At 42.0% G+C, this 15,990-nt stretch overlaps 1 protein-coding gene across 11 annotated transcripts in view; it reads left to right on the top strand.

The window, feature by feature from the left end:
- CASK (calcium/calmodulin dependent serine protein kinase) overlaps positions 1–13,732 on the top strand; it is a 770,397-nt gene extending 756,665 nt beyond the window's left edge. For all 11 annotated transcript variants that reach the window (XM_033947671.1, XM_033947669.1, XM_033947668.1 and 8 more), the window contains one exon: positions 10,725–13,732. In XM_033947671.1, the coding sequence (XP_033803562.1) occupies positions 10,725–10,901 (177 nt within the window). In that variant the 3' untranslated portion in view covers positions 10,902–13,732. The remainder of the gene's footprint in view (positions 1–10,724) is intronic.
- The last annotated feature ends 2,258 nt before the right edge of the window (positions 13,733–15,990 follow it).

Raw genomic sequence — 15,990 nt, 5'->3', positions numbered from 1 at the left:
CGAAGGCCCACTATTTTGAAGAGGCAAACCTGCTGGCTGGAAGGAGTAGCCGACTTAGTCACACAAAAAATAGGGGAAAATATGTCTTGAAAATTAGGGAGAAAAATCCAAAGTGACAAGAAACAACTAAAGAATGTTCCCTTACAATAAAGCATACATATTCACAATACTTCTCACTGTATCAAAATATTTGTATAATATAGATGTAGCAAAAATATATATGCTTAGAGACCTGGAGGTCAAAGGAGACAAGCCCCAGATGTAACCTCACCATATATCTTCATAAATCTTGAAAATGCTAAATGTAGTAAATGTCTTCTTCAAATTACACAGCAAAAGCATGACCCCCAAACACTTATCTGCTTTAAGGTTCCGATGTGGGCCATGTTTTGATCCTGTTTCAGGGAACTTGTCTTGGCTATTTAGAGTAAGCTCTTTCGAGCAAGACTGTTTTCTTCTTCTTTGTGACTCTGTGCAGTGCTGTGTGCATCTGGTAGCACTATAAAAATAATTCAGTAGTAGTAGTCAATTCTTTCTCTTCACTAATGGTTCCCTTGAACTGTTAACCACTGTTAAGTTCATTCAATTTGTACCATCTTTTAATCTTTGTAAACCGCATAGAACTTCACAGATCTGCGGTATATAAAAAAACTGTTATTATTAGTAACCTAAAAATAGTGAGAACAACACAGTATCACTTACCAAATTTTTATGGGATCAGGACTCTGAGCTGTAGTATAGAATGACTTTCAAAAAGGATTTCAAAAACTGACACATCTGACTTGCAAGCAAAGATGGCGTCGAGGATAGACACGGGAGCAAGGCTCTCTATTTGAACTTTAAACTAGTGCCAAAATTTAGCTTGTTTTCTTATAAGTTCTTTCATTCCTCTGACGGAATCCATGGGGAAACAAAATGGTAGCACCTGGCCTTGTCCTCTAGCAGCCGACAACCTGAGGTGCTTAGTTCAAACATCCATTGTGAGAGCAGCGATGGAAGCAACGTCAGCTTTGGGAGGGACGCCGGACTTAATAGCAAACCTTAGTTACAAACTGATTTCACTAAGCCTGGATCATATTGTCAATATGGACACGTTGTGGGGGGGCTATTGAAGTCATGGACTCCAACCTTAAAAAAGCAGTTACAATGTTGTGGACTGATTGTAGCTCTATCAATTCCTTGGTAAACTCTCAAAGTGAAATGCTGTGAGAGCACAGTGAGAGTATTAAGAGACATAAAGAACAGCTCAGCCAGATTAAGACTCTAGAATTAGAAATTGTTAGAGGTCTTATATCCAGGAAAAGTAATAATTTATGGAAAACAAACAGAGGAGAAATAATCTGAGAATGTTAAATTTCCCTAAATCTCCAATTGTGTCAGCTGTAGAAATGGTGCAGAGATATTTAAGAGAGGTTTTGTTAATTCCAATAGAGAATTTACCACCAATACTGAGAGCTCAATATATTTCCATTGGGAATAAATTGGGTAGCTCCACTCCTACTGAAATAGTTGGAGCGGCTGGTGGTGACATCTAACAAACTTTCTAGAAAATTCCTTGGAGTGTTCCCGCTAAGCTGCGCTGGCGTGCGCTGGCGCACAAAATATTAGGTCGCAGCGCACAAGTTTCTCGTCACAGCGCAGGACCGGCAAGATTGACTCATTTGAACTTCTGCAAGATCAGCATCGGAAGCGTGCGCTGGGCCGGAGAGATCTTGGGGAGCCTCTGACAGTGGCTTTCTCCCCTCTCTGCAGCTCTCCTTTAGGGAAATTCCCAGCGCAGCGATTCACGAAGGCAGCCTCGGGGCTTTTGCTGAGTCGCGGCTGCCTCTGATGATGCAACTTCCTCTTTCCTCAGAGGCGGCGCGACACAACAAAGGACCCGAGGCTGCCTTCGTGAATCGCTGCGCTGGGAAGTAAGAAGAGCTGCTGGGAGGGGAGAAAACCACTATCAGTCTGGGAAGCTGCTGGGCAGGGGAAAAAAGGGACAGCTGCTACTGGAAAGGGAGAAGGAGAGATGCTTCTGGGAGGGGAGGAGGGAAAGGAATCTGGGAAGCTGCTGGGCCAGGAAAAAAAAAGGGACAGCTGCTACTGGAGAGGGAGAAGAAGGAGAGATGCTTCTGGGAGGGAGGAGGGAAAGGGAATCTGGAAGCTGCTGGGCAAGGAAAAAAAGGGACAGCTGCTACTGGATAAGGAGAAGAAGGAGAGATGCTTCTGGGAGGGGAGGAGGGAAAGGAATCTGGGAAGCTGCTGGGCAAGGAAAAAAAGGGACAGCTGCTACTGGAGAGGGAGAAGGAGGACGGAGAGATGCTTCTGGGAGGGGAGGAGGAAAGGAATCTGGGAAGCTGCTGGGCAAGGAAAAAAAGGGACAGCTGCTACTGGAGAGGGAGAAGGAGACGGAGAGATGCTTCTGGGAGGGGAGGAGGGAAAGGAATCTGGGAAGCTGCTGGGCAAGGAAAAAAAAGGGACAGCTGCTACTGGAGAGGGAGACGGAGAGATGCTGCTGGGAGGGGAGGAAGGGAAGAGAGTTACTGCTGGACAGGAGGCTGGGAGAAAGAAAGAAAGGGGGCAGGCAGGGAAACAGTAAGGAAAGAAGAGAAACAGAAAAAAAGAAAGAAAGGTCAGGGAGAGAGGAAGAAAAAGTTGGGGGAGGGAATGAGGTGTGGAGGAGAGAAAGCATACAGGCTGATAGAAGGGAAGAAAGATTGGATGCACAGTCAGAAGAAGAAAGTGCAACCAGAAAATCACCAGACAAGGTAGGAAAAATGATTTATTTTAAATTTAGCAATGTGGAGGCAGTATTACCACAGTTTTCAAAGGAATTTGCCCAAATAACTTAATAGTTAACTGGGTAAATTCCCAGAGATGAAAACTTCCCTTCACTTACTATGCACAGTTCTGAATTATATCTGCTGTCTATATTTTACAATATGGTCCCCTTTTACTAAACCGCAATAGTGGTTTTTAGCGCAGGGAGCCTATGAGCGTCAAGAGCAGTGCTGGGCATTCAGCGCAGCTCCCTGCGCTAAAAACTGCTATTGTGGTTTAGTAAAAAGGATGAGGGTATATTTGTCTATTTTTGTATGCTATAAAAAACCAAATACAGAGAGAGACTGAGAGCTGTTGACGAAGAGCTACGTGTGTGTCTTTCTTCCATTCCAGCCAGAATATCAGCTTTGTGTTCAGCCAAACAGGCCCAGGTTTCGCACTGAATAAAGTATTTTATAATTTTTATAATTTTTATTTCATAATAAAGTAATTATAAAATACTTTCTTTGTGTTATATTGATTCCTATTCAAGAGAATTACTTTATATATAGTCAATATAGGCAGAGAGTTAAATTTTTACATTTTCTAATGGTGGGGTGTGCCTCGTGATTTTTTCATGAAACAAGTGTGCCTTTGCCCAAAAAAGGTTGAAAAAACACTGGTCTAGAAATTGAAAGCATCAAACGTATTGTCTTCTGGACTGGTTTTAATTTACAGTTTACACATATTGGATGTAACAGACATAACTACATTTGTTGTAAAAACATTTATTAAGATATCATTTCATCCCTACAATTTCTGTGTTCTTAAAAAATATTATTTAACGTTATTAATTTAGCGTGTAGGCCTAAAATTCCTTTGAATACCTCGTCCTCATGTATCAGCAACTTTGACAACAAATTTATTTGGCTCATAACTTGCTGGCGCCCGATATTTTAGCTCACAGTGAAAAAAGTTTGCTCACAACACCCGCCCCGCTAGAGGGAACACTACTGAGAGGACTACTACTCATACTGACATTTGCCTTGGAATTTGATAGGAATTTAATTCTTCGATTTACTTCAAACATATTAATGAACAATTCCTTAGTTCATCAATTGTGTTTATTTCCTGAATATATCGCAAGTGACACAGAAAAGAAGAAAGAGCTTTTTTGGTATATAGACCTAGAGTACCTAACTTGGGAGCAGTCCTGTATACTAAAATTTCCTGCAAAACGTTGTGTTTCACTAGGGTGGGAAATTTTTCTTTTTTTAACCAAAGCAAATTGTTGGACTTTATTGTGACTAAAGGAAGGGGGAGGAATAATGATAGGAACGATAGTACTACCCACAGCTTAAAATGAACCATTGTCGCCTTTGAATCCTCCAATCTGTCCTCTTAGTTTGTAATTTTTTCTTTAAATTATATTTGCTTCTTGGGTCCTAAAATATTGTGGACTAAATAATTAATACTATTTCCTATTGTGAGTTATATCACCGTACTTATTTAAGGTATACCATTATGAATCTGTATTCAAGTATTGTATGCTTGTCTTAATTTGTAAATTACAAATAAAAAATAACAATAATAGCACAGTATCATTTATCAAATTTTTATGGGATCAGGACTCAGTGAGCTGTAGTATAGAATGACTTTCAAAAAGGATTTCAAAAGCTGACACATGCAATTTGCTTGCAAGCAAGTCGGATATGTCTGCTTTTGAAAACCTTTTTGAAAGTCATTCTATACTACAGCTCACTGAGTCCTGATTAGAGAGTTGCACGGGGACAGAAATCTCACCCGTCCCCGTGAGGAATCCCACCGTCCCCACTCATCCCCGCGAGGAATCCCTTCCATCCCTGTCCGTCCCTATAAACTTCAGAAATGGTTATTTCATTTAATTATGCTACTAAATTAAAGGCTCTGGTAGAAACCCATTTACAAATAAGCAAAAAGATTTTATTAATTTGGAAATATTAATTGGGAAGAATACATACTTTGTAAACGGGTTTCTAACAGAGCCTCTAATGTTTATAAATTTTTATCAACACAACTAATATACTACTTTATCCTGAAGCAAAAAAAAAAAAAGAAATATAATTGTTTTCCTACCTTTGTTGCCTGGTTTCTGCTTTCCTCATGTTCTCATTCAATTCCTTCCATCCACTATCTCTCTTCTCTCTGCATCTTCCATTTGCTCTGTTATTGTGCCTCTCCCTTTCTCCCCCCTTCCAAATTGGTCTGGCACCCATCTTCTTCCCTCCGCTCCCCCCATAGTCTGGCATCTCTGTCTTCTTCCCTGCCAGCGTCTTCTCCCCACTCTCTCTTCCCCATTTCCTTTCAGCATCCTTCTCCCCCTCATCTTCCCCATGTCCTGTCAGCGTCCTTCTCCCCCCTCTGTCTTCCACATGTGCTGTCAGCGTCCTTCTCCCCCCTCTGTCTTCCACATGTCCTTTCAGCTTCCTTCTCCCCCTCTGTCTTCCCCATGTCCTTTCAGCATCCTTCTCCCACTGTCTTCCCCATGTCCTTTCAGCTTCCTTCTCCCCTCTGTCTTCCCATGTCCTTTCAGCTTCCTTCTCCCCCTCTGTCTTCCCCATGTCCTTTCAGCATCCTTCTCCCCCCTCTGTCTTCCCCATGTCCTTTCAGCTTCCTTCTCCCTCTCTGTCTTCCCCATGTCCTTTCAGCTTCCTTCTCCCCCTCTGTCTTCCCATGTCCTTTCAGCGTCCTTCTCCCCCCCCCCCGTCTTCCCCATGTCCTTTCAGCGTCCTTCTCCCCCATGTCCTTTCAGCGTCCTTCTCCCCCATGTCCTTTCAGCGTCCTTCTCCCCCTGTCTTTTCAGTGTCCTTCTCCCCCCCTCCCCCCATCTTCCCCATGTGCTTTCAGCGTCCTTCTCCACCCCTTTGCTTTGCTTAAGCCCTCCCTCCAACGTCAGCGCTGACATCGTGGAAGACTTCCAATCGGCTGTGTGTTGCGGCAGGGCAGGTAGGGAGAAGACGAGCCTCGTGAGTACATCCAACCCCGCAGGATCCCCGCTACCCTAAGGGGCAATCCCCACGGGATCCCCGCAAACCTAGGGGGCGTCCCCACGGGATCCCCTTGACCTGAAGGGGGAACCCACAGGATCCCCGCAGGTTCCCGCGTGATTCCCGTCATCCTCGTATCCCATGCAGCTCTCTAGTCCTGATCCTGTAAAAATTTGATAAGTGATACTGTTGTGGTTATTGCTACTTTTGGGATCCCTGAAGCAGGATCCTAAAGCAAGACGTCAGGACCCTAAATCTGGTTCAGTGCTTTTGCTGTGAAATTTGGACTAAATATAGCATTTGCAAGATTTATGAAAATTTATGCAATGATTGGGTGGTGAGGTTACATCTGGTACTTGTCTCCTTTGACCTCCAGGTCTCTGAACACAAATATTTTTGCTACATCTGTATTACACAGATACTTTGATACAGTGAGACGTATTGTGAATGTGTGCTTTATTATAAGGGAGCAAACATTCTTTAGTTGTTTCTTCTCAGGCTGGAGGGATAAGGCATCCCTTCCAGCCTGCCTTCATGCTAAAGGTACGGAGGGGAGCATGGGATTGTAGTGGAGGCGGGAGGGAGTGGGCATCCCTCGTGTTGGGAGGATGTCAGGTTTGGGCATCCCTCCTGACGATCTTGTGGGGGAAGGCAGCAGCAGATGAGGGGGTGTCAGCGGGAAAGGAACATGACCCTCTGCTGCTCTCACGGTCAAATCAGCTGAGCTGGGCAGGACTCGGGAGACCTGCAGTAGAGAATGACACGGGGAAAAAATCTGTCACCGCCCCGTCCCCGGCCCACCATCCTCTGCACCGCCCCGTCACCGCCATTCCATTCACCGCCCCGTCACCGTCCCCGCAGCATCCATATAAGCCTTAGTACTCTAATATTTAGCGTATTCCATTCTTATAAATCAAAGTTCCTGCTGCTGAACTAGAGAGAGAGATGTTCAGCTGGCAGGGCTTTGTTTATAAATTTTTATTAACACAACTAATATACCACCATAATGTTTCCGACAGAGGACAAGTATGCAATAAATGCATTTTGCTGTTTCAATGCCAGTGCTCAGCAGAACAACAGACAGCAATATGGACATTCACCTTATGTAGTACTTTTTTAATATATAAAAATAGGCAAAATTAGTTGCTGTTTTATCATTATATATTTCTTGCCATTATAGTATTCTTCATTGATCATTTTTCTTTTTAAATTCAAAACAAATTCAACCTATCTTGTGTCCCAGCATGAATTCATGTTTCACTCAATTGGCTGTTTCAAGGGAATTAACCCTCCAACTTCCATTTGCAAAAATACCCAATGTTGTTCCTCATAATGAGCAATATTTAAATTATAGAGGAACAACATTGGGTATTTTTGCTGAATTGTGTGACAACCATTTGGGCTGAACATGAAGATTGAAAATGCCTGGTTAGCCCTGGACAGATGATTTGAACAGCCAGGAACCTGTCCTGGCCATTTAAATCATTTTGAATATCTAGTCCAAAGATAACAGAATTAGGGTGATTATAGAAACATAGAACTTTGTTGATCACTAAAAACAGTGGAGACTAAGGTCTATCAAGCTCAGCATCCTGTCCTTTGACACTGGCCAGTCTTGGTCTTTGGAACTGCCCATTAGTTGTCAGAAGCAATAGGGATTAAGTGACTTGCCCAGGGTCACAAGGGAGTGTAGTGTAGCTCTAAACCACTGGATTAGAAGTTGGCTATCTTTGGGATCTTAACTCATCATCGCTAGGACTCGAATCTGAGTCCGTGGCACCTAACATAGAATGGAATTAGTATGGCAAAGTAATGAAGAATGGTCCAGCAGCCCCCACCCTCCCTCCACCTCACCTTATATTCGTTCCGAGTTTGCCGCTTCCTTTTTCCCTAGCCGCACACGTACAAAAAGCCGTGCATTTAGACAGCCTCCCTCCCTCCACCTCACCTTAAATTTCGAGTTTTCCGGCTTCCTTTTTTCCGAGCCGCACGTGTCAAAAATCCGTGCACGCGGCGGCATGCGCGAGTCAATCAAACGTTCTCCTCTCCTGCAACTTCCTGTTTCCGGTTGCGTCAGAGGAGAAGATTGATTGACTCGCGCAGCCGCGCGTGCACGGATTTTTGAACACGTGTGGCTCGGAAAAAAGGAAGCCGGAAAACTCAAAATTTAAGGTGAGGTGGGAGGGAGGGAGCTGGCTAATGCTACGGGCTGGCGGGCGGTGCGGTGGCTGCGGGGACCGTCGCGATCCTGTGATACCTCACTGCGGAGACAAGACCATTCACTCGCCCCGCGTGGCGGTGAATGGCCTTGTCCCCATCGCCGCAGGACTGCTAGTTTTCTTTCCCCGTTTTCGGCGGGTGGACCCCGGCTAAATGCGGTGGCCGCGGGTAAAACCGCCACCATGTGTCATTCTCTAACCTGCAGCTCATTTGATCAGAGCAGGGAGAGCAGCTTTGACAGAAGGGAAGAGCTGTGTTTATCGATTGCTCTGCGAGCAAGTGCCAGGCACATTTCCTCATGCTCTTTACTAGCAATTCGCCGCATGCTATTATGCTGAGAATTGCCTGTAAAATTTTAAAAAAAAATTGCTTCCACTATGGCCACTACATTGACTTGATGGATTTATTACCGGATGAGTTTTTGAGAATCTTCCTCTGAATGATGAGGAAAAAGGGTCAGCTTCCTATTTTCCTTACATTTCTTCTTTTGTATAAATATGCTCTTCTATTCATCCATACCTTTGACTTATTTTAGTCTGTTTAATCTGAAAATAGCATCTTTTATTTTTCTTCAATGATCACCTTTTGCTTTTCTTTTCATTTTATTGCTTGCTTAATAAACTAATGTAGCTGCCAAGGTGGTGTAGAAAAATACCTGTGAGTACCAATTAGGAATTTCAATTTTAGAAGATTCAAAGTGTAGTTCTATTTCTGACTCTTATCTGGAGCTACTGTGTTAACTTAGACTTTAGAATAAAATCTTTCTTTCATATGTGTTATTGTATATGTCCAAACTGATTTATTTCTGATTTGACAAATGCTGCTATAATACTTATTACTAGAATAAAAAGTTATTTGTTTTGGAATATACAATGTTTTGGAATTTTCATATACACACAATATACACAGCAGACATAAATTCTCAAAACTGATTCATTTCAATTGAAAATAAAATCATTTTCCCTACCTTTGTTGTCTGGTAGACTTTATTTTTCTGTGCTTTTAACTATGTTTTCAGTGCCGCCTTATCCATGACTGTTTTTCTCTCTGTCTTCACTTTCTGCCTTGCATCCTAAGTTAACATTCAAATTTTCAATTTGTCTGCTTCTTCTCAAAATCTACTTTTCCATGTCATTACCTTTCCTTCCTATCGCTCTTTCCCTCTTATTTCCATGATCTGACAATCTCCCTCCTTCCCCCCCCAGTGGGGTCCGACATATCTCTCCTTTCCCCCTTCCCAGTCTGGCATCTCTCTCCTCTGCTTCCCATAATCTGGCATCTCTCCTACTACTACTAAGATTATATATTTCTATAGCACTACCAGACATCCCCTCCTTCCATTCACTCCCTGGTCTGATATCCTCTCCCTTCTTTTAGTTATCTCTCCCCCCCAGTGTAACATTTCTCTTTCCCTTCCTCCTTCTGCCCCCTGCAGTACATCTCCCTTCCCTTTCTGGCCCCCTCCCAGTCCAACAATTTTTCCCTCCTTTCCACCAGTCTAGACAGTTTTTTTTATCTCTCTTCCTCCTGCATATTTTTCCTCTGGTCCTCCTTCCCTCCTCTAAACAACATCTCCTCTCTCTCCCTCCATGAGTCCAACTTTTCACTGTCTGCCCTCTCCCCTTCCCCCCAAGTGTGACATTTCTCCTTCCCTCCTTTCTGTCCTCCCCATCCATCTCGTCCTCTCCATGAGTCCAACCCTTTCTACCTCCTCCACATTTTCTGTCTCTCTCTCCTTGCCTCTTCCCTCAAGTGACATCCTTCCTTCCCACTCCCCAACCCATGTTCTCTCCCCATGCACCATTTCTCCCTCTCCTCCACTCCGTGTCCATTCCTCTCATCACTCTCATTCCTCCTGTAACAATTTTCCTTCCTTCCCTCCCCCTAACCCCACTCACAGCTAATATGCTCTCTCCCCATCCACCATCTCACCCTCCCTTCCAGTGTGTAGCATCTTTCCTTTCCCTCCCCTTCTGCCAGGTCCAGCAGCACCTCTTTTCCCTTTCCCTGCCCCCTGTCCAGCAGCATGTCTTCCTCTCCCCATGTCCAGCAGTACTCTTCCCTTCATCCTCCCCCTTCCCAGCAGTACCCCCTTCTCCCTTCCCTTTCCCTCCTCCCCTGCCAAGCAGTACTTCTGCTAGTAGCAGCTCATTGTGCTTTAACTTGGCCATAGAGCTGCCGCAAGGATTAATTTAGACGCGGTTTTCATCAACAGCCTCGAGCCTTTGCTAGGCCGGCCCATTACAATCATGCGACTTTCTCTTTTGAAAGAGGAAGTCACATCATTGAAATGGGCCTGCCTAGCAAAGGCCCCAAGGCTGTTGATGAAAATTGCATCTAAATTAATCCTCGCGGCAACTCTGTGGCCAAGTTAAAAGCACACTGAGCTACTGCTGCTGTTCTGGAGTGCAGAGAAGACGCAGAAGGCAGGAGTACAGGGAGATACGTGGCAAGAGGCAAGTCAGCTGGCCAGCGCGCTCTTCCTCCTCTGTGAGCCATGGCACACTTGGAATCTTAGGAGACACACTAGTGAGCCGTGGCACACAGTTTGCGATACACTGGTGTAGTGTCTTCATCTAATATGAAAAAGACACCTGGAGACTGAGAAGAGAGCCTTATATACTTCCTTGGTTAATAACAACTGGCAACTCTAAGCAGAAAATACTTGTACACAGATTTGGCACAGTAGTCTAGTGCTCATGAATTTACTTCTCTTCTCTAACATCCTTGCAGGATGAATCTCTTCAGCGCCTGCAGAAGGAATCTGAAATCTTACAAAGAACGTACGCACACTACTTTGACCTAACAATTATCAACAATGAAATTGACGAAACAATCAGGCACCTGGAAGAAGCCATTGAGCTGGTGTGCACTGCGCCGCAGTGGGTTCCAGTTTCCTGGGTCTATTAGAGCTGCTCACCAGACAACGGAAGAAGTTTACCGTCTTGTACAGTGCTCAGAAAATCCTCTTTGTTATTGACCTTGTGTCAACAGGTCTTGGGCCCCTAGAGACTACCTAGAAGTAGTGTGACCTAAAATAATAATTATTGTCATGTCCTAATAGATGGAAAAGGGGAAACAAGTGCAAATTTTAAACACAGATTTAAAGAGACAGTATCTTTATCTTTTGTTTAATCAGTTCTAGAGTTTATTAAATTGTATCTTTCAAACATATATATTATTTAGTCCTTTGGAATGGTATATTTTTAAAAAAATAGCTTTTCATTTCAAAGGCCCCCCCCCAAACCCTGCACAAGGAAATGCTGCTTTCTGTAATCATATTTTTAAAGAATTATTACTTTTACTGGGGGTGGGACGGTCAATTCTTTTTAGAGTCTTATTTCATGGATCAACAATCTCTGCTTCCATTATTTATTTGACATAATTAGTCTAGATGTATTAAAAAGAATGTTCTTTACTAAAGGCCTTCTTTTTCTTTTCACTATATAGTTATTTGTTCTTTTTTAATGGTTTTTGTGTATCATAATTCCTTATGTGGATACTGTCTCTTTGAAGCACTCTGTACATGGTTTACAGATTTGGAAGTCGGGGTCTTAATGCATGTAGACAGTTGCAAGCATTCATGCTGTTGGTGTATCTGTGTTGAAAAACCTGTAACCTACAACATACATTCCGCGTTCATAGAGGAAAAAACACCCAAGGGAATTAAAATTATAATGACTTAAGTTGTGAACCTATGCACATCCCTTGCATTTTGGACAACTTTATAAAAGAAAACTAATTTTTATTATTAATAATCATATAGTGAAATGTGTTTGTAATTTTGTCTCAGTTTACTTTCTTGTAAATGGGGGAGGGGGACCAACAGGTTTTGCCATTTTCAGATGTGTTGTCTGAGAGTATTAAACATTTTACTTAAGTTACAGCAGGGAAATGCTTATTTTTAATATGTATGGAATTGTTCAAGAATGAATACAGTGCAATGAAGAAACCAGGTTGGCTCCTGCTGTAAAGTGAATATTACAGAAGGTTTCCTTACACAGCCCTGTAAAGTTCTCCACACAATGGCAAGTGATGCTGCAATCTGACCAAATTTTTTAAAAATATAATTCCTTTTATGTGTTCAACAATTAAATGAGTTTGGGTTCTTCATTCTTTGCCTACATTGAAGGTGAGCCGGTACACTCCTTGTGAAAGCAAAGGAATGTTTGTACTGTGACATATTCCCCAATAAAACACTCTGGAAAAGTGCACCATTATCTCCATCCAGGAACTGCAGTACTGTATGGCTATTCCTAATCAGAAAACAAACTTTCAATTTCCATGCAAGCAAAATAAGCTTTCTTTTATTCAATAGTCATTTGTAAGTTAAAACATTAAGAACGCGTTTGTTTCATTCAGATTTTTATATTAAGCATGTTAGAAAGCTCTTTTCTCATTTTTGGATCCTTAAGTAAATGAAAGCACTGTGTGCTGATTCACATAGTATCCTCTGTAGATACCACACTGATACATGAATGCAGATCAAACAGCTGAAGAGACGACTTGGGAAAGGAGATTTTAAAAACATGAAAAGGATACAGCTGTAAGATGTCCAGACTTTTTCAAAAACCTTCATAGTACTTTTGCTTTGATCGAAATGACCTTCCAAAACATTCACTAAAATAAAGATCTCTCCTCTACCCTCTGTCCCACTTTTGAAATGCTACTACAGAGGGCAGAGGGAGAGCTTCATGGTGCTAAAATGCAGGGGCACCACTTAAGTAATGAGCAAAGCTTTTTATTTATCAACATACTCCAGCTTGAAATGTATTTTCCTCAAAAACAGAGCCCATAATAAGAGCTCTCTTAGAAATATTGCTCTTCAAACTGCATTTCAATTTAGAAATGGCTTTGCAACCAGCAATGATGTCATTTGAATTTGGCTTTTAATGGAAAGTCGTGAGAGCATGTTTATATGCTGCCCCTCCCCCCTGAGTTTTTTCCATTTAAATGGTGCCCTTGCTAAAGCAAATCAGTGACTGTGTGCTGGTGCTAGAGAATGATTTTTAAAGAGACACTCATCCTGGTTGGTTGGTTTCACACCAGTGTGGCAATCTTATTTTTTCAAAAGAATGAGGTCATTGCCTGAAAATAAAGTGGATGCTGAATTGACCTTTGTCAAGGTCGTGTCTCCTTTCCCTTTTTTCCCCCATTGTTTCACTAATGATTTTAATGCATGTGTCATGAGAATGGCACACTGCTATGGATTATTTTGCTGATTTTGCACTCATATTATGCAGGCCTCTGGTGCAGTGTCACATTCCTACCCTTGGGTGAAGGAGACTCAAAATTATTAAGCATTAGCATCAAATATCACAGAAGTAACTTTATTTTTTCATTTACTTTTATGCATACAAAAACATAGAACTAGTGTATATCTATTTGGCATGAATATTCCTTTAAATCCTGGTATGATATTTGGGAACAATTGAGCCAACAGAAAAAAAGGATGGTGTCTCTTTAATTATGACAAAGCATCACAGTCACATACTTATGACAGGGTGGATCTTTTTGTAGAATTATAGCAGTGGTGTTTACTCTGTATGCTGTTACCTTTTTTAAAAGATTTTTGAGTATTGTCTCAGTAACAAAAGGAAGCATTGTCTTATGAATATTGTAAATTTCCTGACAATTGTCTGTAAATACGAGGAGGACGTATGTCCTTCATGTCTTGCCTATGAAGGAGCTTACAATTCTGTCTTGTCAGAACTGTAAATTACAACATTTGCTCTTGCTGAGTTTGTCCACTGATTTGTCTTCGCAAGCCAGCTTATCCATGTTTCCTGTGACCATCTGTTATAGAAGGATGAGTTTTAAAACTGAGCAAGCCATAGAAGAAGTAATGGAAGATGCTGCCTTTACTGTATGAAAACTTAAACACAATGATTTGTATTAGGAAATCCGAAATTGGGTTTGTATCTCTAGAAGCGGAGAAAGTTTGTAGTATGATATAAATAAAATGATATATGACATGAAAAGCAAATCATTACCCAGAGAAAGACATGTCATTAGGAAACAACATATGTAGTATATGTTGTATTTGTGTTCTCTTTAGGAAAAGTAATTCGTGTTAAATCTGAGCATTTGCAAAATATGCATCACTGCCAAAATACCTACATACAAACATGGAAAAGTTCTAGAAATGTAACAAGTGCTCGAGGCAAATGTTTCATTCTCTAAATTGAGTCCTCTGGTTTTTAAATTATTTGTTTTTTATCCTTCTTTTGTAGGGCTGCATAATCTAGACATTATCTTAGAAGGCCGTGTGTCATTATTACCTTAATGATAAGATGAATACTGATGTTCTCATGAAGACAATATGTCTTATTTCAGAAAGCTAGTGAAACAGTCCTGTACTGGGCAAAATCATAAAACATGAGCTGTATTAATTTTTTGGCCATGTTGCAAAATAGGATGCTTGCAGTTATCAAATATGATCTTCTGGGACCTGGAAAACTTGAGTGCAACATGAAAGGTTGCTGCATTCAAATATGTGCAAAGCTACATGAACTGAGGAATGGTGGGCAGACAAAATTACTATATAAATCCTTGGCTAGGACCATTTGAATAATAGTAAATTCTCTAAGTTCTGACATTTTCCTGAGGTATGTCAATATAATAATGTAATAGTAATATAAAAGCGTAACAAATGGAACTAGGCTGTAATGGAAATATTTAGGGGAGATCAGCTTAAAAATGGAATTGGCAGCAATCAGTAGGGGGACCTTCCCTTATCTATAGTTGCGAATGGATTATTAACATTAAAATATACAGATATAAACTTTTTTGGAACTATAAGGGAAGATAATAATACACACATATTCTAGTGCAAAGACTATTCCTGAACATGTAGAGAACCTCAATAACATTCTTTTGCTCCGCCTCCCATCTCTCTGGGCTGACCTTCAGTTCCTCAGTTGTCTTTCTGCAAGCAAGGTGGTAGGAGCCTGTCTTTTCTGCTCATTTATTTTTCCATTAAATTAGGGGGGGTTGCTTTTTGAGGCTTTTCAGTGCTACAGAGGATCCATCTTGGGACATCTCTGGCTGCAGGAACATGCAGACTGTAAGGTCGGAGGTCTACTTCCAAAGGGCAGACTGCCTTGCAATGCACCTACTTGAACAGCCTGCACTAACAGTCCGGGAGCTCAGGGATTGGGGTCGACTGCTTTCTTCCACTTGACTTCATGCGCAAGGTCCTGGTAGGGGTTGTGGTCTGAGGCAGTCTGAAGAGACAAGTAGACCGAACTCCAGACTTGTTTGAGGCAGAAGTTCTCCCTGTAAGCTGTCTTCAGCTTCACCACAAGCAACACACAATATGGCACAGTGAGTAACAGGCTGACAGCCTTTTAAAATAAAATAGAGGGGAGGGTGTCTTTAAAAGCAATTTTTTTTTTTGGGGGGGGGGCTAGGAATTGGAACATTTCCAGTTTGTGGCCTTTCCCTTTGGGCTGGCCACAGCACCATGCACCTTCACCAAAGTGATAGTGGTAGTTACATAGTAACATGGTAGATGACGGCAGATAAAGACCCGAATGGTCCATCCAGTCTGCCCAACCTGATTCAATTTAAATTTTTTTTTTTTTTTTTCTTCTTAGCTATTCTGGGCAAGAATCCAAAGCTTTACCCAGTACTATGCTTGGGTTCCACCTGCCGAAAATCTGTTAAAACTTACTCCAGCCCATCTACAACCCTCCCAGCCATTGAAGCCCTTCCCCTGCCCATCCTCCACCAAACGCCATACACAGACCGTGCAAGTCTGCCCAGTAACTGGCCTTAGTTCAATATTTAATATTATTTCTGATTCTAAATCTGTGTTCATCCCACGCTTCTTTGAACTCAGTCACAGTTTTTTACTCTCCACCACCTCTCTCGGGAGCGCATTCCAGCATCCACTACCTCTCCGTAAAGTAGAATTTCCTAACATTGCCCCTGAATCTACCACCCCTCAACCATCAAATTATGTCCTCTGGTTTTACCATTTTCCTTTCTCTGGAAA

This window comes from Geotrypetes seraphini, chromosome 6 (genome assembly GCF_902459505.1).
Source record: "Geotrypetes seraphini chromosome 6, aGeoSer1.1, whole genome shotgun sequence".
Lineage (NCBI taxonomy): Eukaryota > Metazoa > Chordata > Amphibia > Gymnophiona > Dermophiidae > Geotrypetes > Geotrypetes seraphini.
Note: the sequence above shows the minus strand (reverse complement) of the source record. Positions and strands in the feature narration are given on the sequence as shown.